General features: G+C 37.9%; 10 protein-coding genes across 10 annotated transcripts; 6 read left to right on the top strand and 4 right to left on the bottom strand. All coding sequences in view use genetic code 12, as the record gives it.

The window, feature by feature from the left end:
* Nucleotides 1–516: 516 nt before the first annotated feature.
* PEA2 (Pea2p) lies at nucleotides 517–2,187 on the top strand (the record flags this gene model as incomplete). The annotated part of the gene is made up of 1 exon (XM_067693806.1): nucleotides 517–2,187. One exon carries the CDS (start codon nucleotides 517–519, stop codon nucleotides 2,185–2,187), a length of 1,671 nt encoding a protein of 556 aa, XP_067546190.1.
* Nucleotides 2,188–2,390: 203 nt separating this feature from the next.
* I9W82_004706 (uncharacterized protein) lies at nucleotides 2,391–6,167 on the top strand (the record flags this gene model as incomplete). The annotated part of the gene is made up of 1 exon (XM_067693805.1): nucleotides 2,391–6,167. One exon carries the CDS (start codon nucleotides 2,391–2,393, stop codon nucleotides 6,165–6,167), a length of 3,777 nt encoding a protein of 1,258 aa, XP_067546189.1.
* Nucleotides 6,168–6,242: 75 nt separating this feature from the next.
* On the bottom strand, nucleotides 6,243–7,661 carry I9W82_004705 (pseudouridine synthase; the record flags this gene model as incomplete). The annotated part of the gene is made up of 1 exon (XM_067693804.1): nucleotides 6,243–7,661. The coding sequence occupies one exon, from the start codon at nucleotides 7,659–7,661 to the stop codon at nucleotides 6,243–6,245; it is 1,419 nt and encodes a 472-aa protein (XP_067546188.1).
* Nucleotides 7,662–7,823: 162 nt separating this feature from the next.
* On the bottom strand, nucleotides 7,824–9,323 carry VPS23 (ubiquitin-binding ESCRT-I subunit protein; the record flags this gene model as incomplete). The annotated part of the gene is made up of 1 exon (XM_067693803.1): nucleotides 7,824–9,323. The coding sequence occupies one exon, from the start codon at nucleotides 9,321–9,323 to the stop codon at nucleotides 7,824–7,826; it is 1,500 nt and encodes a 499-aa protein (XP_067546187.1).
* Nucleotides 9,324–9,468: 145 nt separating this feature from the next.
* Nucleotides 9,469–9,745, top strand: I9W82_004703 (H(+)-transporting V0 sector ATPase subunit e; the record flags this gene model as incomplete). The annotated part of the gene is made up of 2 exons (XM_067693802.1): nucleotides 9,469–9,476; nucleotides 9,535–9,745. The coding sequence occupies 2 exons, from the start codon at nucleotides 9,469–9,471 to the stop codon at nucleotides 9,743–9,745; spliced, it is 219 nt and encodes a 72-aa protein (XP_067546186.1).
* A 2,254-nt stretch (nucleotides 9,746–11,999) lies between these two features.
* Nucleotides 12,000–13,682, top strand: AGP3 (Agp3p; the record flags this gene model as incomplete). The annotated part of the gene is made up of 1 exon (XM_067693801.1): nucleotides 12,000–13,682. The coding sequence occupies one exon, from the start codon at nucleotides 12,000–12,002 to the stop codon at nucleotides 13,680–13,682; it is 1,683 nt and encodes a 560-aa protein (XP_067546185.1).
* A 252-nt stretch (nucleotides 13,683–13,934) lies between these two features.
* I9W82_004701 (uncharacterized protein) lies at nucleotides 13,935–15,188 on the bottom strand (the record flags this gene model as incomplete). Its single annotated transcript, XM_067693800.1, has 1 exon — nucleotides 13,935–15,188. The coding sequence occupies one exon, from the start codon at nucleotides 15,186–15,188 to the stop codon at nucleotides 13,935–13,937; it is 1,254 nt and encodes a 417-aa protein (XP_067546184.1).
* Nucleotides 15,189–15,900: 712 nt separating this feature from the next.
* Nucleotides 15,901–16,587, bottom strand: I9W82_004700 (uncharacterized protein; the record flags this gene model as incomplete). The annotated part of the gene is made up of 1 exon (XM_067693799.1): nucleotides 15,901–16,587. The coding sequence occupies one exon, from the start codon at nucleotides 16,585–16,587 to the stop codon at nucleotides 15,901–15,903; it is 687 nt and encodes a 228-aa protein (XP_067546183.1).
* A 3,117-nt stretch (nucleotides 16,588–19,704) lies between these two features.
* Nucleotides 19,705–21,486, top strand: RME1 (Rme1p; the record flags this gene model as incomplete). Its single annotated transcript, XM_067693796.1, has 1 exon — nucleotides 19,705–21,486. The coding sequence occupies one exon, from the start codon at nucleotides 19,705–19,707 to the stop codon at nucleotides 21,484–21,486; it is 1,782 nt and encodes a 593-aa protein (XP_067546182.1).
* Nucleotides 21,487–22,155: 669 nt separating this feature from the next.
* I9W82_004698 (chromatin-remodeling ATPase) lies at nucleotides 22,156–25,306 on the top strand (the record flags this gene model as incomplete). The annotated part of the gene is made up of 2 exons (XM_067693795.1): nucleotides 22,156–22,173; nucleotides 22,232–25,306. The coding sequence occupies 2 exons, from the start codon at nucleotides 22,156–22,158 to the stop codon at nucleotides 25,304–25,306; spliced, it is 3,093 nt and encodes a 1,030-aa protein (XP_067546181.1).
* Nucleotides 25,307–25,361: the final 55 nt, after the last annotated feature.

The raw sequence follows: 25,361 nt of genomic DNA, 5'->3' as shown, positions 1-25,361 counted from the left end.
TCTTCTTTCTGATGAAATACAAAACGCGTAACTGAAATTTCAGGAAGATTCTATTGTTACTGTTGTTACTATTGTTACTATTGTTGTGTATATTTTTATTTATTGTGTTTCGTGTAATTTTAGTTTACAAAGATCAAATCGTATTGTTGTCTTTGCATTGTGTGTGATAAGTTTTACACAAACGCGTCTAAAATATAAAAAAAATTATTTAGCAAAAGTACACTACCCAAGAATCTGTCGTTTCAGAAAAAAAAATTGTAAAGTTTCAACCATAATAATTGAATTAAACTTTTTTTATATAATTACAGCATCTTTCATCAAATACACACACACGCACAGGTGTATATATATAACACATCAGATATTGAGGTTTTTATTTTAGAAACGAAAAGTTTCAAAACTATCACGCAGAACCCACTGTATCTACATCCACTCATTTTTCCCACGAAAAATTAGACGAGGAGGTGCACCACCCAGATTCAAATCACGCCAAACCTTTATGCATTAACTCCAACTATGATTGATACACACGAATTCAACCATGGGTCTCCCTTTAAACAAACTCACAACGAATCAACAAACACCTACAACTTAACCAACACCACCCAGGATCTAATAAAATTCCAATTACAAGAACAATACCGATCTGCTTTAAATGTTACATCCGAGGTCAATATTCAAGACCCTTCATCTTCGACCCAAAACTCATACCCTTTCCAAGATCCATTCAATCAACGTCTACAATCTAGTGCTGCTTTGTATCCTTCATTGACCAACAATGTGCCAAGTTTATCATCAACACCAACCAACACTGACGTTGATGAAGAAGGGGACACTATCAGTCTAGACGCATTCTTACATTCAAGTAAGCCTAATTATATGAATTTGAAAATATTGGTTGAAAATGCCGCTTTTGATTCAAGTCAACTCGCCAAAGAGTCCATACTACCTATTCATGAAATTCAAAAGCTAAAACAAAAAGTTGAAGAAAAATTAGAGCTACAACAATACTTGCTTTCAAAAATTGCATTATCACAACAGTTTATCAATGAAGTTGTGTATAAAGAAGATGTGGAGAATGAGACTTTACTACGAGTCATTAAAACTGTGTCATCTTTACAATCTCAGTTAATATCCAACAATGAACAGTTGGATGATGCTAGAGAGAAAGTTAATAACCATAACTTATCATGCATGCTTTTAGGGTACATTGAGGATGTGAAGCGTAGCCGTCTTCACGATCAACAACAATCAGAAGCTTATTCAGATGATCAGATGGCCAAATATTCAAATTCAGTCACTTCGTCACCAGCAAGACAACAACAGCACAACCATTTATCTCCCAAACTTTTTGAATCACTTTCTGCACACATTGCCAGTATTGCTGTCCAGAGGAATGTTACGCTAGCTCCTCCTCCTACTTCAAACGAAGTTAATGTCGAAGCAAAAGTGCACTGGCTACAACAATGCATTGATGCCATACTTTTGAAGCCTGCTACATCACAGTCAACCGAAGATACTTCTTCAATTGCAAACCATTCAATGCTGGAAAAGCTGATTTCAACATCACCTTCCTCAGAACACAAGACTCTTTCCGAGTACAAGACAGCCTTGGCGGATTTGAAATTCTCCTATCAATATTTGGCTAAGGAGTATGAGCTTTCAAGACTTAGTTCCTCCAAGCTTATACAAGATTATAGAAAGAAAATTGACAAGTTGGAGAAAGAGAGAGGTGTCACTGATCTGCCTTCTCATCTCAGCTCGTTCTCAACTACAACCTCTCCTAGTCATTCAATTTCACTTGAAAACAAAGATAAAGAAATATCAAAGCTACGCAAAGAACTTCATTTGTTAAAAGTCGACAACATTGGCGTTTCAAAGCATTCTTCTATTGCAACGTCATTGAAATACAACAGTGGAGACTTTTCGTCTCCAACAGTCGGTAAAGGTTCCGGCACTAGTGATGATGATGACGTTACAAGTCAAATCCTGTCTGTTGCTTCTAAGAACCCTATAACTACGGCAAGTGGTGTTAGCAATGGCATATTGAGGAGCGAATTTAAAAAGATTGTTAGTGAGATGCAAGATTTCTATGAACAAGAATTGGCAGAGGAGCGTATGTTGAGAAGAAGATTAGAGGAGAATTATAATCAGATGAAGAATAATAATAATAACAAGAAAAAGTAGACCCCCACGTTGTTAGATATATAAATGTGTTTTACTTCCATAATGAAATATAGAATTTAAGATGATATAATAGTACATTATCCTCTTTGAAACGGATGTTAGTATGTACGCGTACCAGTGCAAAAAGAAAAAAAGAATAATGATTTTGGCAGCACCGAAAAGCCGTATTACACACATCACTTTAAATCAGTTTACACCCCACCATGGCACGCAAGAAGAAGACATCAGTGGATAAACCACCTCTACCTCAACGACACAACAACGCACTAGCGACTGATATTGACGACATGTACTCACTCGTACTGGGTGGCATGAACAGATCAGAACCTCAATCCGAGAGTAATTCCACTTTAAAACTTTTAAGTCAATTGCAACAGGAATCTAGAGTAGAGGAAGAAGAGGAAGAAGAAGAAGAAGGTAGCTTCTATACTGGGTATAACCCTTATAAAGAGATAGAACGACGAGGCCCGCTGTATTACGATGGAGAACAGTCGTCTAGATATTGGGAATACGATAGGTATAAGGATGAAATTCCGCCATTAGTGAAGGAGCATAGACAAGATGGGGAGGATATAATGCAGGCTTTGAGTGCACTAGCGAAATCTAACAATATGCAAGCTCCATTGGATCATCATGGTTCGATAATGCAAGCAATAGAGGGCCCGGGGCAGCAACAACAACAACTAGCTTTGCCAGCTCCCACTGAATCACACCTACTGAACGGCAACTTAAATACCAGAAGTACAGAACCTAATAGGATAAATGATACTTCCCCAGGAGTTAATCTAGCACAGAACATCGAAAGTGTGTTGGCTAATCTCTCTAACCTCGGAGCTATCAATAATACTGGTTTACAAGCAGCAGCAACAACTATTGAGACCACGGGAAATGGGTCAGCTGGAGAAAGCCTGGATGTACAGATGGTAAGCTCTAGTAATAGTGCCCTGAAGGATCCCGTGTTGAAGTTGTTGGAGAACAAGGATGGGAAGTTGGTGGAAGCATCGTTCTCAATGAATAGAGACGAACCTCTACGAATATCAAAGGTTGTGGAGCTTGAAAAAACTGCTGGCTCATTTACACAAGCGGATGGACACCAGAAATACCCCGAAGATGGCGCGCTTCTGTGTTTATCTAACCTTGCATCGCATTCCCTGTCACTTCAATCGAATCATACTCACAACGGTGTATCCTTGGAAACGCAAACCCTGGCACCAAATGGTGACACGCAACATGAAAATTATGTGAGAGAATGGGCCGGAAGTGGAGCTGTAAACAAACCTGCAAACAAACCTGCAAGCTCCATTGATCCTGAATTCACCAAACCTGTGGACCATTTCACCCCTCAGCATAAAGCAACGAATTCAAATGGAGCTGACATCAGCCCATCCAAAGCTTCACAGTACGGGGAACTGAAGTCAAGTAAGGCACCAGCTCAAGGCTATCTGCGGTTTGGCAGACAAGATTTATCCAGAGGAGAGAGTTGGATACCCAATAAGAGCTCTGTTGCTACCGCAAAGGCAGACTCTTATACTACAAACTATTCACAACGACCACACCTGTCTCATACACAAGATAATAATGGAACAGATACCTATAGGCCAAGGACTTGGGTTCGTGAAGGATTTGAACCGCCCTCTAAAAAGCACAAATTTGAGCCTGCAAATACAAAATATGATTCATATAGACCCAGCTACTCTGGTGAAAGAAAACATTCCGGGAGTTATGGCTCTGGTTCTCAGAAACCACAACATTATTCAAACAAATTCAGCAATTCAGCAGCAAGCGGTAGAGAAGCTGATTTCAAGGTATTTGGCAAGCCAAAATTTGAAATGATCCCATATACAAAAGAACAAGTGGAAAAGTTTTTAAATGAGAGCTTATCACATCCTAATTTAAAAATTGCATATTTTGTTCAAAAATCTCAAGAATTGGTTCACAACGCCCATGAGTCGTTAGTAGTTGACAAGTCATTACAGAGTGTATTGAATTATCACAAATTTATCAAAGCAGCCATCAAGTGCTTGTTGATACTTGTTAAAAAGTATACAAAGGAATTGAATCCTCATCTATTGGTATCCATATACTACAAGATTGCCAGATTATACCTAGATGAAACAGAGAGTTTTGATCTAGCTGAAGCATATGCGACTAGAGCTCAGACCATTTGTCGAGACCATTCACTTGTTGAGTTTCAATTCTTTTGTGATTTGCTAGTGATTGAAATTTATGAAAAGATTGATATTACAATGGTGGTTGGATTCGCTCAACGAAGGGTAGCTTATTATGAAGAAGGTGGGTTTCATTTACTAGCTACATGTTTACAATTGGCGAGAATGAAGTATTTGTTAATATCAGATGTTACTTTTGCATTGGTTAATCTACAACGTTTCGTCAAGGATCCTAAGCTACATCCTACAGTGAAGGAAATTGCTCTTGTTTACTTGGCAGGATTGCATAACTTTCGAGGAGACCATGCTGCTGCTGTGGAGTTGTTGAGAGGGTATGAAGTCAAGGCAGCGCAGCAGCCGTTTGAAGCATACGTTTTGATGACCAAACTACTAGCCAACGTGAGTTTGAATAATACTCCTGAATCCAAGTTTGTTATCAAAGAACTAATGCGTATTTTAAACGAGGGTGAAAAATCCAATTGGGAGCAATGGCAAATCAATGGAGATATCAAATTTCACATAAAAGGGGAACTCAACATTGAGTTTGACTTTGTTGTGTCGTGGTTGCCTGTTGTGGATTTCAAAACGATGTTGTATTTCTTAAGTGGGATTGCGTATTTACATGCTATTGGAGATCGATCCAAAGTGTGTTTTGAAAAAGCATATTCATCAATTGGACATGCTCAAGATGATCTCAAATTGAATCGAAATTTGGCAAAATATTTCACAGCCAATGAGGTTCAACAACGTCATTTGAAGTTGCAATATATTCGATACTTGGTACAGTTTTATCAACAATGGCAACTATTCGTCAATGATGATATGAAGATGGTATTCTTGAATGATTTCATGACTGCAAACAATAAATTTTTTACTCGAGACGAGTATACCATGTTTAAGCCAATGTATCCGTACATCAACTACATGTTTGCATTGTATTACCATAGTCGAGGTGATATTCAAGCTGCCAAGTTTTATTACTTAAAAGTTAGGAATATGACTAGTTCTTTACTTGAAAATGATGCTGGCGCATCGTTACAACAAATGAATAATGGTCTTGGTGGAGATACCGTTCGACCACATGGGAATTTCAGTGAATTAAACGTGTATTCAACATTTCATTTGATCATTTTATTAGATTACGAAGTTAATGAAATCATGCTGAAGGAAGATACTACGGAGTCTCAATTAGCAGTGGAAAAGTTTACTGCTATTAGAAACACGCTTTTTGATGAGTTTTCAACTGTTAATAAACAGCCACCAAAACATGCTGATTCGTTTCAGTACAACTTTGTCATTTATGATAAGCTATTATGTATGACGTTGGAGATCATCATGACCTTACTTCGAGATATCCCTCCCGATTTAGAAATCAAGGATCTCAGACTGATGTTGGTGAAGATTGGCGACAAGACCACGTTCTATTTCATCTCATTCATCTTGACCTATTTCTTAGTGATCAAAACCTCAGGTACAAACGACAAGATGCGATTCGTTACTAAATGCTTGGATGTGTTGCCGAAATCAAGATGCGAAATGGTTCAAGGGCCGCTGGGGAATAAAGAACAAGTTTCCATTTCAGAATCAGCAGATTCATGTCGAGTACTCTTGTTGCGAGAATTGATGGAGATAAATAAAAACATTGGGTTCCATAAACATGTGGATATGGAAAAACTGCAATTGGAGAGATTGTACAAATTGTTGGCACTGAGATATGGTACGTTGGAGGAAAATGTAACTTATGATCCAACATTTAAGATCTTGTCAAAAGTGAAATCGGAAAATGAAGACGTAGAGATGAAAAATGCCTAATGTCTCAAAAAATACTTTACATCCGATTAAATGTTTATGTAATATACAAAAAAAGTTGCATCTATAGAATCTGCTTTATTCCTTTTTAGATTTCTTCTTCTTTTCGCTTTTTTCTTCCCCTCCATCTTCAGCTTTCCTCTTCTTATCCTTCTTTTCTTTCTTTTCTTTCTTATCCTTCTTTTCCTTCTTGTCTTTCTTTTCCTTCTTGTCTTTCTTCTCAGAACCTTCAACAGTGACATCAACTTCCTCAATCAAGGTCTTTTTAGGCAATTGAGGCTCAGGAGCAGCCAATTTCGATTCTGGAACTGGGGGAGCTGGTTGTTCGTCCAAATCATTATACTCCTTCTTCCAAGTTTCTGGTGTGTTTTCATTTACTCTTCCATACTTGTCCAATTTACCATCGGCTTTCAATTGTTTCTTCTTTTGAGCAACTGGTCCCAAACCCCATCTTCTTGGATAAGTATCTCTTTCCATGATACATCTCTTGACTTTAGCAACAACACCATGGTCACATCCTTGTAAGTCAACAGTGGTCATTTGAGCAATACCAATGGCGATAGCTTCACCTTTAGTCGTAATCAAGACTACTTCATCATACAATTCAATCCCTTCTTCGTATCTCAATAAACCGGGTATCATCAACTTAGCCCCATAACATACCGAGTTCACAGCTGAGTCCTTAACTACAATTCTCTTGTACCCAACCAACAAGGTTTCCAAAGGTTGAATGATTTTTCTCAAGTATGATTCATCTCTAGTGTTGTCGTAAATGTATTGAGCATCTAAAACATCATGCAAAGTGACCAAATTGTCCAGTTCACTCATGGCTCCTGAACGCACACGACGCAATTCTTGCATGTGTCCACCAACACCCAACAACATACCCAAATGAACACACAATGTTCTCATATAAGTACCAGCTTCACAAGATGCCCAAAATACACCCAAGCCTCTCTTATTGTCAAATTCAATCAATTTGGAATCGTAAACTGTTCTTACTCTCAATTGTCTCTTGACGGCAGAAATCAATGGTGGTCTTTGAAACAAAGCACCAGTTAAATTCTCTAAAGCTCTATTCAATTCCTTTGGATCTTGCAACTGATCATGTAATCTGACAATACAAACATACTCCTTACCTGCACCCTGTTGCGATTTAACCAATCTAGTAGCACGATCAATACAAACAATCAAACACCCAGTAACTTTAGGATCAAGAGTACCCGAATGACCAGTTTTCTCAACTCTTAATATCCTTTTAATCCAAGCAACAACTTCATGCGAGGATGGATTCGATGGCTTGTCCAAGTTGATCACACCTGAAGAAACGTAAGATTTAAGGTCTCTGCTATTTGGTGATGACCCAGCTGGGATGGGGGTATAGTGACCAGATCTAACGAGAAGCTTATCGTAGTTTTTCAACAAAAGTGGCCATTCTGAGGTGTTATTTGATGGAGTTACACTCTCTGGCTTGATTTGGAAATCTTCCTTTGACATTGTGTGTGGTGAAGAGAGTATAAACAGGTGCACCAGATGGTTAACTGAAAATTTACAATTTTTTTTCTTCAAAGGATGAGCTCGCACGAAAAGAATTTTCTCTATGGAGCTATATGCAGGAATACATACAAGAGCTAAATACAGTGTATCTCTTACTAGGGCTTATGATTGCAAGTTCATTATGTTGGTTGCAATTTCATTCTTTGTTAACTCTAACCAAAACAATTCTCGGCCCAAGTTTCTTAACGTCTTGACACAAGCATCCAAATTCTTATCACTAACCAACTCTTTACAACCATGGAAATTGCCCGAGATTAAATTGATCGTATCCTTAGTAGCTTTAATCTCCAGTACGACTTCATACAACTGTTTGACCAAGGGCAGATCAGGAATAATCAATTCATCTAAAGATAGTTCAAATGAATTGTTAAGGATAACTTTATCTTGAGATTGATTATTGAGTTGGTTAAGTATCGTCAATTCTTGATTCAAGTGGGTCAAGTTTGATAATCTGGTAGATATGTGATTGATGTGGTCGTCCAAGTTTTTGGAATTTTCCAATGCTTGTTGATTATGACGTGATAATTGTGTGTATAATGCATTGGCTTTTTGGATGTTTTCATTGATGAATTGAGTATGTTGGTGAATTGGGTCCTGGGTGAATTGATCATTGAATTGTTGTGATAACTTTTCGAGTGCTTCTCTTCGTTCATTGTCAATGACTGATAGCTGGGAAATACTATCGACTAAGTCCACTGGTTCAATTGGTCGCTGAGGTTGCTGATTTATAAGCACATTTCTAGATGCAGTATCCTGTAGATTAGGGTGCATGTGTTGTTCAGTAATTTGCTGTGTGAGTTGAGGTGTGACAGACGCAACCTCTGTGTTCGACAATGCAGGACTGCAAACTTCATGTGGTAGTGGTAATGGTCGCTGATACTTTTCGGGTACTTCATTTGACTGCGTATGTTGCGGCGACAAGACCTTGGGAGGTTTGGCGGGAAGAGGGGGGCGTCCTGTGCTTTGTGGAGATACAACAGCTGAACGACTAGGTGATGATTGATGCAGTGGCACTCGTGCAAACTGACCAGTTTGATTGGCAGATATTTTAGCTGGCTTTGGTGGGGCACTAGTTTGCAAACCAGCTGATTGTAATACAATGGGGACTTCATACCTCACACTTTGATATAGTATATTGACCAACTCAATCAAATTAAAAGTGCTTGAAAGATCTCCACTACTCTCATTAAAGTCACGATACCAGTTGGAAAGATATGGGTGGTAGAATTTCCCTTGCAGATCAACATTGTTGGTGGGTCTCAAGTACCAACTCCTTGCATGATCAGGAACAATGTATACTAATGGGGCGCCTTTTCTGTCGTAGTCCGAAAATGGGTATGTAAATGGAAGCCAGATCTCAATAGGTACCCCAATTTCCTCATTGATGTTTATTGTACCAAATAAGTTTATTAACAACTCAGACTGTCCAGTTTCTTCAGATGTGTGGACTTGTGTTCGTATTTTAAAATTTAAATTCTTTTTAAGATGTTGTTGTAGGAACTGGTATACGTGGGTATATACTAGTTGCTTGTATAAATACAGCGGCTGAATGACATTGAATAGCCAATTAGACACCAGTTGCAGTAGTGGTGGTTGTGACATTGATGTTTCAGAAGATCGGCGGCGGTCGCTTTTGATTCCTTAACGCAAAAGAAAAAAGTCAACAAAAAAAAACAGGTCTCGCAATTTTACCAACTCTACTCTCCATCAACCATCTATCATCCATCATCAATAATCAATTCGACACATGAGTGGGTATGTACGCGGAGGATGTATCAGTTCTATTGCATTATACTAACCCCCTCCTCCCTAGGTATACAGTTCTCATTGTACTAGTTGTTGTTGTTGGCCTTTCGGCATTGGCATGGTTTTTTGCTCCACAAGAAAATAGAACGGTATTTAGATCATCGGTGATATTGGGGTTGGCCATGTGTTATCTCATGTGGGCAATTACTTATTTGGCACAGTTACATCCATTGGAGGCACCAAGGAGGTCGGACTTGAGACCAGAACATCCCAAGTGAATGTAGCACTTAGGGGATGAGGAAGTGAATGCAGCACTGATGGGATCAAAATATGAACATCTCAGTTCATGATAGAGCTGTCTTTAGTTAGGTGCAAAGAGTAAACAGAATTTATCAACAAATGTATAATAGAAGAAGTCGATTTTCGATGGGAACACCGCGAGGGATGTAGTGATATTGCAGTTGTCTCAAGTGAACATGTAGAGTAATAATAGTCACCTAGTATAGCATTGACTAGGAGAAGCTCTCTTCCAATGCAGGTGTCAAACGGAACCTGTTAGAATCAGATAGTCGCTTATCTCTCTACATCAACTACAACATACACTAAAAGCTCTTACTAACAACATAGCTTTTCTTAAAGAATATAGTGGGACCGATCAGGCTCTCGAGAAACAAATAAAGGGTCACTCGAAAACCACACGATGGATACAAAGCCATCCACACGATCCATGAAACCAAACTAATACAAGTATCAAAAGCGAAAGCCCAGTTTCATGGCTTGATCTTCTCCATCACCAGAACCCATAATTCGACGGATGCAAAGCAAATTTGGGGCAGAAACAGGAGCGTGTGAAGAGGAAAAAGAGAAGTAAAGTGATCAAAGTGAAAATTTTTTTCACGGCTTTTTCTTCTGGTTTGTGAGAGAGATGTCGCGAGAGGAAGAAAGCTGACGACATTTTCGAGTCGCGACAAAGTCATGCGACTGTTCTCCCTCGGCTAAATGCGACGTTGAAAACAACGAAAGAAGAGAGAATGTTGACGAAGTTTGGAAGGTGATTCCCTGCAAAACGATACCACTTCTGATAAGCTATTCCAAAAGCATGTGTTTAATATAGCCTACATTTTAAAAACCGTAAATCTATCAAATTGTCGTATTTTATAGAACAATAAATCTAATCACTTATAATTCTTCATCTGAAATGTAATAATGACGGTAAGAGACGTTTCTCAACAAGATTGACATTAACTCAGTATAAACTGTGGCTTAAAAATTGTAAGACGTAATCTTGCATATCCGTCGTGTAAGGATATTGTGTCTTACAATTTCTGGCTCACATTATTCTATTATTGATTACTCTTACACGACCTTTATTGTTTATTTTAAGTGCAGGTGCATAAATTGGTTTTTGCAACCACAGTTTTTTTTTATTGGTCCTCGGTTCGCAAACTCACGTGATTTTAGTTTGAGTTAATGAACTGGACTGTAATTACGCTGTTACGGTTGTATGAACGCCAAGGAGATAAATATTCAGCTACAAAGCATAACAATATTACATCTGCCAACGCCGCGAGGCCAATTTTTTTGTAACTGTGGTATTTAAACCTTTTGGCTTTTTGCTATTTCCTTGTTATTAATAGCGCCCAACGTGTATAAGGGGATAGAATAAAGCACTTTATATAGAAATGATATGCATGTACCTGCCTCGAGGAAAAATGCCATTTAATATGGCTTTATTGCGTATTGAGTTCTGTATTCGCACAAATTGTAACTTGAAAACTGTGGATTCAAGAAGAGAACTCTAATGCGGTTAAAGCTCAAAAGATCTCATGCTAGGAAAGATTACAAATTTTTTCAGATGTAAATGATGGGTACTGCCCTAAATGGAAATATGATTAAACATTCGTAGAGCGTAAACCCCATAGTTAAGATTGTCGGGGCGGTCGTTTTCACGGCGGCTAATATTGCGAAAAAAAAAAAAGCCCGACATACATAAGTAGCAATCTAAGGAGCCACACCATAAACAAAGATCTCAAAGACACACACACTAACTTTAGGTTGTATAATCGTATTTCAAGATCGTTCTATTTAATTAAAGTTTTCGCGTGAGGGTTAGTCTGTTCCAAAACAAGAGCGTGGCGTAATATTATCTCTACACAGTCGTATAGAATTTCAAGGCAGTAAGGGCAATTTTAACACAAAGATAACCAAAAGAAAAAATAATTTCTTTTTTTATTTTGTTCTTTTAGTATTGTGCATAAATTGCATCATCTCACTAATTTCACTAAAACAACAGAAGAAGCCTTTTCTTTTTTCCCTTCAAATGCCTTATCCACAGACAATGGCCAACGACAATATCATCGTTTATATAAATATATGTACATTTCTCCATAAGCTTTTCTTTCTTTTACACTTCTTTCTCCTTCAATCTACATTTTTATCCAAAATAACTACCTTAATACATATACCATACCCTATTCGACCTACAGTCGTCATATAACAAATCGCAACTTATAACTAGTTATTTTTCTGAGAATGTCGCAGCCGTTTGAGAATTCGCCATCACACGAGCGATACCCCGATAACAACATTAACAACAACAACAACAAAGATACTTTTCAGCTGGTCAAATCAGCAGAATTAATTGATAATGAAAGTACATCACTGAATTACAACACTACTAGCTCTGCCCTGTCTGTGGATGACAGGGGTCTAAAACATGGCTTAAAAGAACGTCATTTATCCTTGATGGCGTTAGCCGGAATCATTGGACCTGGTATTCTTGTTGGTGCTTCAAGTGCATTGGCTGAGGGTCCAGCAGCCATCTTGATTGGGTTTGGAGCAATTGGTGTTATTGCATTCTTTATGATGCAATCCTTGGGTGAGTTGGCCACATTGTATCCATCTGGTGGTGCTTTCTCAACATTGGGGATCAAATTTGTTGATTTCGGATGGGGTGCCAGTGTTGGTTGGATGTATGTTATTATTTGGATTGCTGTCTTGAGTAACGAGTATAATTCAGTTGCTAGTATATTGCAATTTTGGGGTCCTCAAGTACCACTTTATGCGTATGTGTTGATTCTTTGGCTTCCATTCTTGTTGTTTCAGTTTTTGGGTGTTGCTATTTTTGGTGAAGTTGAATTTTGGTTAGCATTGTTTAAAATTTTGGGATTGGTGGCATTTTACATCTTTTCAATTGTTTACGCAGCTGGTGGTGTCAAAGGTCAAAAAGCATTTGGTTTCCATTACTGGAATGACCCTGGTGCATTTGCGCATGGATTCAAATCGGTGGCTAGTTGTTTTACATTTGCAAGTACTTTTTACAGTGGTACTGAAATTGTTGCCGTTTGTGCTGCTGAAACTAGGAATCCAAGTAAAGCTGTCCCTAACGCTATTAGACAAACTTTCTGGCGTATTTTACTTGTTTACATGGGAATTGCTGTATTTTATGGTATGACTGTTCCTTACAATGATGACAGATTGGGCAAATCTACCAAGGCTTTGAAATCACCAATGACCATCGCTATTCAAAGAGCCGGATGGGAAGGTGGTGCGCATTTAGTCAATGCATTCATTGTTGCAGTTTGTGTTTCAGCTATTAACTCATCTATTTATACCGGATCAAGAGCAATGGTCCATTTGGCTAATGAAAGATGTGCACCATCAATCTTGAAGAGAGTCAACAAACAAGGTGTACCTTATGCCTCAGTGATTCTCATGAACTTATTTGGTTTGATCTCCTTGATGAACCAAAGTACAGGAGCGGCCGAAGCTTACGGTTACATCGTCAATATATCCGGTGTTGCTGTGTTTATCGTCTGGGGTAACGTTTGTTTCTACCATTTACGTTTCAGAAGAGCAATGAAATTGCAAGGGAGATCCACTGATGAATTGCCTTATAAGGGATTATGGTACCCCGTTTTGCCAATTGCGGGAGTTGTCTTGAATCTCTTCTTGGCCTTAATTCAAGGATGGTCAACATTCAAGCCATTCTCAGGTAAAGATTTCGTTGATGCTTATATCTTGTTGCCAGTGTTTTTTGTCTTTTTTTTAGGATTCAAATTTTGGCACAAGTCTAAATGGGTCAATTTAAGTGAAGTTGATTTGGATGAAGGAAGAAGACAAGATTCAGATTTCATCGAAGATGGAGAAAAGGGTGTTGATATTCCTGTTGGCGATGGACACAAGATTAAGTGGAAGCCATGGGAATTGTTTTAGAAGGTTAGAGTGTTTTTTTGTTTCAATTCTTGTCTTTGGGTTTAGGAGTTGATTGACTCGAGACTTTCGTATACTAAATATTTCAAATGTATTCATTCTTAGATCAGGGTGTAGGAGTGACGGAAGTGCGTGGTTAGGGATGGGTTTTGGTATACACATATCTTACATGCAACTAGCATGAAAAGGGATCAAACTCGACTCTATTTGACCTACTCATTCTCCACACTTTGTTAGTTAGACTCTTCCATTCAATTATTTGGCTTTGTTTCTAAACGAGAAGGCCTTTCCTGTTGTGACTATATTGGTAAATACAACCATAAACAATACCCAAAGTGCACTATGAATGCTGTGGTACCTCTCATTGAGCTTGCTCACAACAATATATAACGATCCAACGGCGACGATATAAAACGCGCAGGCCAAATTCGACCTACTACTTTTTGAAACCTTCCATTTCTCTTCATTTACAACATCACGAATGTGCCCTTGTAGATAATCAATTAGTATAATTTCTTTGCGCTTGTTGACAAGTCTTCCAAAAAGATAGAAAGATGTTGCAATTGCTAGCTCATCAAAAGTACACGCGAATATTTCAGTAGATGTGATCTCAGTATCGTTAAAGTAGAAAAGCTTAAGAAGCTTCAATACCATCATACTGGATGGATAAACAAACCGAAAAATTTGGTACTTCTTGATTTTCTGGTTTGTGATTGCTTTGTAGTTCTCAATTATACCCTCAACTGAATCATCGCCAGCATTTTCTTTCTGCTGCTTCAAAGTGGTTTCAAGTAACTGTTCCACACTCTCTAAATCTAATGGTTGATTGTCCACTACTTCAGGGGAACCTTTTCTATTGCACAGACTCGTTCCATTAACCTCATTAAAGCTGTCACTGAAATCGAACTTCCATTCTTTTGGAATAAAGCGTTTTTTAAACTGCCCAAGCAAAAACATTACAACAATAAATCCCACCACAAGATTTGCCAGATTGAATTCAAAAGGGCAAATAAATTGCAACCAAAAAGTGAGAGCAATGATAGCAGTATATACCGCGCCCAAAACTGGATCTCTCAAAATATGTTGCACTATGGGTCTGTTCTCCTCCTCCGATATTCCTCCGATAGGTAAACGCATGCTGTTTAAAATAATGTTCCTTTCTAACTTCCAATGGCAAAGTTCTAGGACAGGACGTGGAATGAAAATCATAACAAAAAATGCTGAGAAACATTTGTAAATAACCAAAGCTAGAGGTTCCGCATTCGAGTTTTGTTTAAAGAAAGTGACTATTGCTCCAGCAAATCCAATTATCATTAGCAATCTAGTCTCTAGTTCGTAGAATTGACGTAACTTTATCTTCATTGATTGTTCATAACTGTCGGGTGAAAGCTTCTCGCAATCTCCAGCGTGTTCGGTAGAGCTTGGCCCCTCTTTGACGCACGTGCCATCAGCTACTTGATTGTCATAGGGCTTCGCTGTTGCAAGACTTCCTGAAGTATCTGTAGTCATTCCTAACAATCAGTAAAGTGGAACGACTTTTTTGGTTTCCAACTTTAATAGCTCTTGCGATTCCTGTAGCTTGAATAAGCAATCCGGTTTATGGAATGGCAAAATTTCCGAAATTGCGAGCAAAACTTAAAATTTTTGGATGGTAGCGAGGAGCGCAAAACGAAGTAATTGATTGGCCCATTAGCAAATATAATAAAGAGATACTCCGAAGACATGGGTAGAGAAGGGAAGGTTCGGTATCAACTCAACCACAGTACAAAAATGAGTTTTCATTGGGATTCTGATGTTTTTATTCACTTTGGTCGTGATTGTTAGTGGTTAGGTGGTAATAAGTGGGTTCAAAGTTAAGAGCATCAGAATGAACCATAATGTAACCTTGATCTAGGGTAATTAGAGCGATTACGATGTTCATTTTTAAGTTAAAGAGTCATTTGGTTGTACTTCATTGACATATACACATAAGTATACATGACAAGTCGAAATAAACTAACTACACTTGAAAAACTTAAGTTTCATCATCTCAATTGATATTCTTCTTTTATTTGAGCTCTATTTGAAAAGAGTTATGCAAACGGCTATCGTAATAGTTTAAGTCCCGAAGCGATAAGATTGTTTACCTTTCCACTCACTGATGGTGTAGTTCAAGCATGCTCTTCAGAATTATGAATCCGGCTTTACTCTATCATTCCTCCAGAACCTTGTGCAATAAGCTTTATGGCTCTAATGCCTGCTCTCCGGCCTCTAATGAACGACCATTTTCACATCCAACAGAAGACTTTGCCGCATTCGAACTCTCAATGGAATCAAGACTCTGTGTTTTTCGTTCGACATAGCGATCTATCCATATAAGTGGCCACAGAAGAAGACCCAAGATGAAAGAAAAGGTTTGAGCATCAGTAAGCATTGGGCAAAAAAATGTCAACCACATGGTACTCCCTATAACAGCAGCATACCCGAAACTCAAAAGCGGACTCCTAAGTATATGCTTTATTATAACTTTGTATTCTTTTGATGCTCTGTCAACAGGGAACTTTGAGTGTGCTGAACTTGTATTAGATTTTAGCCTCCAGTGAAGAATGTTGATCGGATATTGATGGAATCCTATCAAACTAGACCTCATCATGTAGTTCTTCCCGGGAAATTTCATGCCAAGGAAATATGACCTAAAGAATGTAACAGGCACACTTAATATTAGCATCGACACCATGTAGAAGAGCCAGTACCACTGAAACTTCAGCAATTGCCATTCAATTGCTTCACGGTGATTAATTTCCAATGTCGTCTTTTCGATATTTGAATCCAAATGGGACACATTACTACTTAGCTTCTCATCGGTCTTCAGAGTCCGTTGAGACTCTAAATCTTTATCTTGCTCGTCAAATTTTTCTTCCGGCATCATTCAAAGCTATGAGATTTGTATTATGATGAACTAGTCTCTAACGTCAGCAATAGTCGAAATGCACGGCAAAACTCTGGTGGCTTTTTTTTTCTTGTCGAGATTTTAAGCGATAAAATATTATATCTCGAAATTGCGAGCAAATGATGACGTAATTTCTTGGGTGGTAGCAACAAGCGCAATATCTAAGAGGTTCATGCATTTCGAAAGCTTCACTACGAGAAATTACCTTTTTATGTGGTTTTAATAACAACGCTGAACAAGGGCTGCCAAGTACCAAACACATTGTCATTTTAACAAAATTTTCAGCTCTACATTATCAGCATTCGAATTAAGTATAAAATAAAGCATGGAATATTTATAGATCTTTTAAGAACCACTAGGAGTCAAGCTAAAAATTTGGTTGCTATTAGTTTCTTCGCCAGATACATAGATATAATGCATCATCTGCTAGTTTCTTTCACCAGTCACTGCATAAGTTTGTTTCCAATCTCTTCAACTCCAGTTTGGACTTCAGCATTAACTTTTACCTTGAATCACTTCTTGTAGTAAAGTCTCTATATCTTCAGTATCCACCGCACAGTCAATCCTTGGCCCAAAAAAAGTTCCTGAGCAGCATAAATTGGTGATGAATATTAGCAGCACGGTAGTAAACGGGAGGATTAGGGCTTCACAAGGACCAGAAAACGCGGTAGGGCAAAAGAAAACAAACACCACTGAAAAATATGTTAATGCACATGCTAAAAGAAACAACAGTTGAGGAACAAGTCCAATTTTGCAAATGTCGTGTTTGTTCAAGTTAATGCCATTGCGTAAATTTCTAACAACAACAGTAGTAATATAATGCTGCCTGTTCTGGCTAAGCGTTACAAAGTACAATAGCGATGTGACAAGTTGCAATATCAAACCAGAGCCTGAAAAGGTAATTATCTGAGGATAATATATAACAACACACAAGAATCCTGTGAAGAGGACACATGCCGCTACTAGCAGTACGTCAAGACAAATTCTAATCGATCTAAATTTCAGGGCAACAATCAATTTTGCAATTTCAAGTAGACGATCATCTTGGACAGTGGACATTTGGCTCTCCAAGTCAACATCAGAACTCAAACTTTTCTCATTTGGAAATTGAGAGCTCTCTGTTTTTGATTGATAGGGTATAGCATTGCGTGCCTCTCGGTCTAGCCATCTCTCCTCGAGACCCCGCATATTAACTACTTTTGAAAATGACGTATAGCACATTGATAGTTTGTAGCTGAATTGAGATTATGAGGGTGTGTGAAGGGTAACCCATTATATTTTCCGGAAGACATATCGAAAAAGTAGTTTAAGGCAGTTCGAGGCACGACAAAAGAGGTAGCGCAAGAACGCAATTCATACCCCAATTAGAGAAACGCAATTATCAAAAGGTCTTACCCAAATAATACCATAAGTCATTGTACTAATGTAAAGCTTACTTTATCCTCGTCAAGGATAGGAAAGATTTGCTCAGACACGAGAGCAGTTCACTGTAAGGTGCTCGATAACAACAGCTGACCAATTGATGATAAGTTTCTTCATTAAAGAGTGAAACTAATAATGAATGACCTATACAGATGTTGACATGCGCTGTCGTGGGATATTCTATTACGTTCTTTACGTGGGAAAGTCGCGACACAAACGTACAGATTAAAGTTCAAAGGGGAAGAGAGAGAGAGAGGGGAAGATAAATCCAGGACAAATTGTAAGGTCATAATGGAGTGGCTTTTACCATTTCAAAAACTTGGCAGGCACTTGTAAGGGACCTATTAGTAAAAAATACGCTATATGGAAGAACTCTAGGTAATAGTAAGTATCTGCTGACTACTATGTTCTCTCTCCAATTGTATTGAATGAAATCTATATGTGTATTTCTTGCAAAGTGGTTGCCTTTGGTCAGTTTGTCCTCCTTAATTGGTGTTTGTTTCCCTCGTGCTGCCTTTTTATAATTTTGCAAAACGTTTTGTTTCAAGCAAACGTCCATCTAAACGATGATTTAAAGAGGAACAAAACATGTGTTCAACACATTCTTCTCCTCTTCCGCCCCCCTGTGTGGAATATATGTTTGGTCATTCGATTAGTCAAATAGCGGTACTTTTAGAGATACTTGAAGTGCTACTCCTCTATCCTCGTTTTGTTGTATGTAAAATATAAATTTGCTCTTTTATTTTAAACTGTGGGGTAACAGAAAAAGAAACGAATTTGATATTACATGTCACCAATTGACTTTAAACGAGGCGTGTAGAACACGTACCCATTGATAGGAAGGGGGGAAAAAGAATCTCATTAACAAACTCTTATTCCGACTTTGAACTTGATAGAAGATCTAGCCTCTTCTTATAGCAAATTCTGTTTTCATTGTATTTAGTTTTAAGTGGATATGCCCATCAATGCATATACGAGAATTGGAACAAAACCAATAGACATTAGATGAGTCTATTAAGCGTAGGACTTTAAATTCCGAGTTTTCAAAAACACAAACTAAACACATTTAGTATTTTCAACCCACTTATATCCTAATGCAAAAGGCTCACCACGCTTCACTAGGCAACCCCCTAATTTATACAAGAACCTATCTCTTTATTAATGTTGTTGCAGACAAACCAACAATCACACACACGGACACACACATCCCTTGTGTCTCTTGGCTCTCTCTTTCTCTTTTTACCCCAGATTTCTTCAAAATTCTCACATTACAACCGACACTCATTTTTCCTAATTCCCCTCTTGTTTGGAACCTCTAAAAGTATTGCCATTGCTGCATTCATTTGGAGATAGAAAAAGCCACGTCTCCTTAACACCCACAACTGTCTCCTTGTCGATATACGTCGTTGTGCACCCAGTAGAACTTCTCCACAAAAGTTTCTTTTATTGAAAGACTATCTCAAGGAGAAATGGATTTGCTATAAATTGTTCAACAAATCGCGTACCTTTTGATTTTTCAAACCTCTTGAGGAACACATCGATTTAACACAAAGCAAGTCTTTCATCACTCAAACAATGCATCATTAAGGGAACACATACACCTCCAGTAATCAATTTCGGTATCTTCCCTTCAGCTGATATCTCGCTGCTTTATTGTGTTATCAGCATTCTTCAATGTCTCCGCTTGCTGCCATTTGGCAAACATATCATTCCAAGGTCAACCAGGAAGGCTCGATACACCATTCAGATGATAAAAGTGGTTCACTTTCAAACTTGAGTATTGATGAGGTTGTCGTGCAGGTATCCTCAATTAGTGACCAACAAGGTGTCACGTGTCAGTCAGCCATACTATTGAATGAATTGCTAGCTCAATCGCCCAGGATATGCTTAAAAGATAAAGGTGCATCACAGGCAAGACCAGTTAGTGCAAATATTGGATCCAAAGATGGTTTTGTTAATAACTTCAGTATTGGATTTGTTAATAACAGCTGCTTACAGTTGAGTACAAGTTACCCCAACAACTCGAGTGCAATCAAGTTGTATCAAGAAAGTGGACTCAATAGTCGATCAAGCAAACAACCCCAGGAAACATCACGCAACCCCTCAAGCTCTTCATCATTGTCATCTGCAAATACTGCTGTTTCTTCAATACCAATGTCAAGCATGTACCAAAACCCTCACAAGGCAGTTGAGCAATCGCAATTGAGTCAACACCACATTGATAATGACTTGTACTTGTTGGCCGAGCAAGACTTTAGATTCACGCCTGAGTTGCATCGGATGTCACCTTTTGCAATGGACCATGAAGCTACCATGGATGGGACACAAGAGACAACCCTTGGATCGATATGTCCAAGTCAATTGGAATCAAACAGAATAAATTATCTGCTGCCTGTGCCCATACATCTCAAGCTCAAGCAAGGACTACTTGAAAACATTCAACACGTGTTTAATCAAACACTTGAAGACGAAGATGATGGTAACGATAACGAGGGTGTTTTAAGTCAACTTGAAGGTCCAGCAATTGGTGATTCTATAATGAGTGTGACTATTCCTCAATCAACTTCTCCAAGACAGTATTCATTTTCAAGATTATCGTCACCTCAGTTGAGTAAGTTGTCAATGTACAAATTCGCCACAACACCAGCTCCAGCTGACTCATTTGAAACTCCAATAGCACCTGAGACTACACCAGTTTCCAATACTGACGTCTCTGAAGGTGCCAGCCCTTTTGCTGAAGATGAGGAAGGCAGTCATTCTTCGGATGATGTTGATGTCACAATTCGCAATACCAAAGACATCTCAAAGTCAAGTTGGACAGACTCATCAAAGTTCTACAATGCTTCCACATCAGGTATTGAAACATCAAGAATAGACGAGTACAAGAAGGCATTTTTTAAACAGTACAGTAAGGCATCCATTACCAAAGTCAAATTAACCGACACTGATCGAGGCTGTTTACCAAAAGATTGTTCCAAACCAGATTATCTCACTATAGTTAATAGTTTGGATGTATTCACATGCTCAAAGTTCGCCGCCACAAGAAAGTACAAGTGTCCGGTAAAAGAATGTCCCTTGCACTTCCTTGGTATTAAAAAAAGAGCTGAATTGAAACATCATGTGCATTATGAGCATTTAAAGAATGGATTTGTTAAGAATAGCTGTCGTCAATATGAAGATGAAATTATGAAGATTTTGTTTGTGTGCAATGAAGCAAATTGCGGTAAAGCTTTCTATAGGTGTGATTCATTGAACAGACATCTCAATTTGGTTCATGGTAATGGACGTACTCGGGGTGTGAAAAGAAAAGTGAGTTTGACTGGGGCTGATGTTGCTGAAAATGCCGATGAAGAATATGCGGCAAGTTATGATGGTGATAGTGAATTAGAAGGTCAAGCTGGTACTTATGGATACACTCGTTCGACATTGGGTAAAAGAAGAAAGCTGTCTAATTGATTGCCTTTTTGGATTGCGTTTTGGTTTCAATTCTATGGGGCGGATTTAAGCAAGAAAACCGCTTAATAATATTCGAGAAGATGCTACCAGGTGCAATTTAGAAATATGCTGCTTCATTAATGAGCTCGTGGTGTAAGAAGCTTGCCATTTAATCAAAGGAAAAGTTTAGATTGGAATTTTAGAGAAAAGTTAGAGTTTATTTTAGGGATTTACATAGATGAATAAAAAAATTTTGGTTTTGAGTTAATGTTAGGGTTTCTATAAACCGAAAAAAATCCAAGAACTATACTGCTTGTCAACTAGTTATGTAATGAAAGAGATTTAGTGAAGTGCCCTCTGTTGTCTCAGCTCTTTACTATTTTAATAAAGTCCTAGCCAAAAATCATTTGTGTCCTGTTCTTGCTTCATTAAATATTGCGTTTATGGAATACTACGCGTCTGAATTTTCGTAATGAATGCTCTGTTGATCAAACATACTTGAAATAGATTCTCAAGCGTACTCGGAATCCTCCGTAAGTGTCACTCACGTCAACCTCTACAGCATGTAAGTGCATTGTTTTGGATAGAATTTCAAAAACGCGGTCTGGAATCACAACAGAGATGAAATGGAAGAGAGAAAAAAAAATTGCCGGCATTGATCAACTCTAAATACGTTGCCACGGATATATCATGAGCTCAATAGAAGGGGTATGTATAAGTACTACTTCGCAATTACGCGTTTTTCTAATTACTAACTCCTGATTAGACACCATCGCTGGAGCTTGGTGAACTGATTCAAAATAGAGACCAACTCGTGTTTCTGGATAATGCCAGTAAATATTTCACCAAATCGGAAAAACAGCAAGTTGATATTGAGAAAACTAGTCATAGATTCAAATACCTACTTGGCCTAACGGGATTATTCCGTCACTTCATTGAAGCCAAAGCGAATAAAGACCCGCTTTTCCGTAAAATTGTTGATGATTTACATGATCTGGAAGCCAAGCATAAATCAACTAGTCATGATTCAATGAGAAGAAGAAAGACGGAAAAAGAAGAAGACGCCGAATTGTTAAAAGAGCAAGATTCAAGTAAACAGCCATTTGAGTTTACCGAGAGTCCTGGGTATGTCAATGGTGAATTGAGACCCTATCAAATCCAAGGTTTGAATTGGTTAGTGTCCTTGTATGAGAATAATTTGTCAGGTATATTGGCTGATGAAATGGGATTGGGTAAAACGTTACAGACGATTTCCTTTTTGGGTTATTTGCGATTCATGTACAAGATTAATGGACCGCATTTGGTTATTGCTCCGAAGTCAACTTTGGATAATTGGTTTAGGGAATTTCAAAGATGGATTCCTGATATCAATGTGTTGGTCTTACAAGGTGATAAAGATGAAAGGGCAGATATGATCAAGAATAGAGTCATGACTTGTGATTTCGATGTTATTGTTGCTTCTTATGAGATTGTTATTAGGGAAAAGTCAACTTTTAAAAAGTTTGATTGGGAGTATATTGTCATTGATGAAGCTCATAGGATCAAAAATGAAGAGAGTTTGTTGTCACAGATTATTAGAATGTTTCATTCAAAGAATAGGTTATTGATTACTGGTACTCCATTGCAAAATAATCTACGTGAATTGTGGGCCTTGTTGAATTTTATATTACCAGATGTGTTTGCAGATAATGATTCCTTTGATGAATGGTTTCAAAAAGAAGACACTAATGAAGAAGATGGTGAAGTTATTTCACAATTGCATAAAGTATTGAAGCCATTTTTATTAAGAAGGATCAAAGCTGATGTTGAAAAATCACTATTGCCGAAAAAGGAATTGAATATTTATACGAAAATGACTCCAATGCAAAAGAACTTGTACCAAAAGATTTTGGAAAAGGATATTGATGCTGTGAATGGAGCTAACAAGAAGGAATCTAAGACTAGGTTACTTAATATTGTCATGCAATTGAGAAAATGTTGCAATCATCCATATTTGTTTGATGGGGTGGAACCGGGACCTCCATACACCACTGATGAGCATTTAGTTTACAATGCTCAAAAGATGATTATTTTGGATAAATTGTTGAAAAAGTTTAAAGCTGAAGGTTCGAGAGTATTGATTTTCTCGCAAATGAGTAGAATGTTGGATATTTTGGAGGATTATTGTTATTTCCGAGAGTATCCTTACTGTCGAATTGATGGACAAACAGAGCACACCGATAGAATCAATGCAATTGATGAATATAATAAACCAGGAAGTGAGAAATTTGTGTTTTTATTAACTACAAGAGCTGGTGGATTGGGTATCAACTTGACTTCAGCAGATGTGGTTATCTTGTTTGATTCTGATTGGAATCCCCAAGCTGATTTACAAGCAATGGATCGTGCTCATAGAATTGGTCAAACAAAGCAGGTGAAAGTGTTTAGATTTATTACTGAGAATGCCATTGAGGAAAAAGTGTTGGAAAGAGCAACACAAAAGTTGCGTTTGGATCAATTGGTTATTCAACAGGGTCGTAATAATACTGCTGGATTGGATGGTCAACAGAGTGGTAAAGCTGCATCCAAGAATGAGTTATTGGACATGATTCAATTTGGAGCTGCAGATGTATTCAAAAAGGAACAAACTCAAGAGCAAGAACCAGGTGATCAAGGACAACAAGATTTCGATATTGAAGAATTGTTGAAGCATTCAGAAGAGAAAACACAAGAATTGAATGAGAAATATGCCAAGTTGAATTTAAATGCTTTGCAAAATTTCACCAATGATGAAAGTGTTTATGAGTGGAATGGAGAGAACTTCAAAAAGAAGGAACCTACAGCAATCACCAATGTTGGTCATGCTTGGATCAATCCGGGTAAGAGAGAGCGGAAGGAAAACTATTCAATTGATATGTATTATAAGGATGTGTTGCACACTGGTGGTGGAGGTGGAGGTGGTAATAAGTCACAACAGGTATCAAAATCTGGCCCCAAGCCACCAAAACAATTGAATTTATATGATCATCAGTTCTTCCCACCAAAAGTACTTGAATTGTATGAGTTGGAAAAGAATTATTACAAGAAGCAAATCCAGTATCAAGTTCCATTAAAAGCTGGTGATGCTTCAACTTTGAAACAACGAGAATTGGAGCAGAAGTTGGAACAGGAGGAAATTGCTCAATCACGTCCATTAACTGAGGAAGAACGACAATTGAAAGCGGATTTGATGAAGCAAGGCTTTGGTAATTGGAATAGAAAAGATTTTTATCATTTCATTTCCAGTTGTGCTAAATACGGTCGTAATTCAATCCCATTAATTGCATTGGAGTTCCAAGGAGACAAGACAGAAGATGAAGTTCGTGAATATGCTAAACAGTTTTGGCTCAAGTATCAAGAAATTGAAGGATTTGAAAAATATATCAATCAAATTGAACAAGGTGAAGAGAAAATTATTAAATTACAATTGCAAAAAGAGGCCTTGAGGAGGAAAATTTCTCAATACAGATACCCATTATTGGAATTGAAATTGAAATATCCACCTTCTTCAAATTCTAAAAAAGTGTATAGTGAAGAAGAAGATCGGTTTTTGCTTGTTCAAATGTATCGATTTGGTATTGATCTGCCTCAAGTTTATGAATCAATTAAAGAAGCAATACGTGATTCACCAATTTTCCAATTTGATTTCTTTTTGCAAAGTCGAAATGTTATTGAGTTGGCTAGAAGGTGTAATACATTACTAGGATGTGTTTTGAAGGAAGTTAATCCAGAAAAACAGAAACAAGCTAATGCATCTAATGGTGCTGGGACTAAACGATCAAGAGAATCAACTCCAGCCGCTTCAAAAAGGAGTAAAAAGTAGGGGAAACTCTTTTGTTTGTACGTTTTATTATTATTATTTACTTCAAAAACTGTAT

Source organism: Candida metapsilosis (assembly GCF_017655625.1).
Source record: "Candida metapsilosis strain BP57 chromosome Unknown scaffold7, whole genome shotgun sequence".
Taxonomy (NCBI): Eukaryota; Fungi; Ascomycota; class Pichiomycetes; order Serinales; family Debaryomycetaceae; genus Lodderomyces; species Lodderomyces metapsilosis.
Note: the sequence above shows the minus strand (reverse complement) of the source record. Positions and strands in the feature narration are given on the sequence as shown.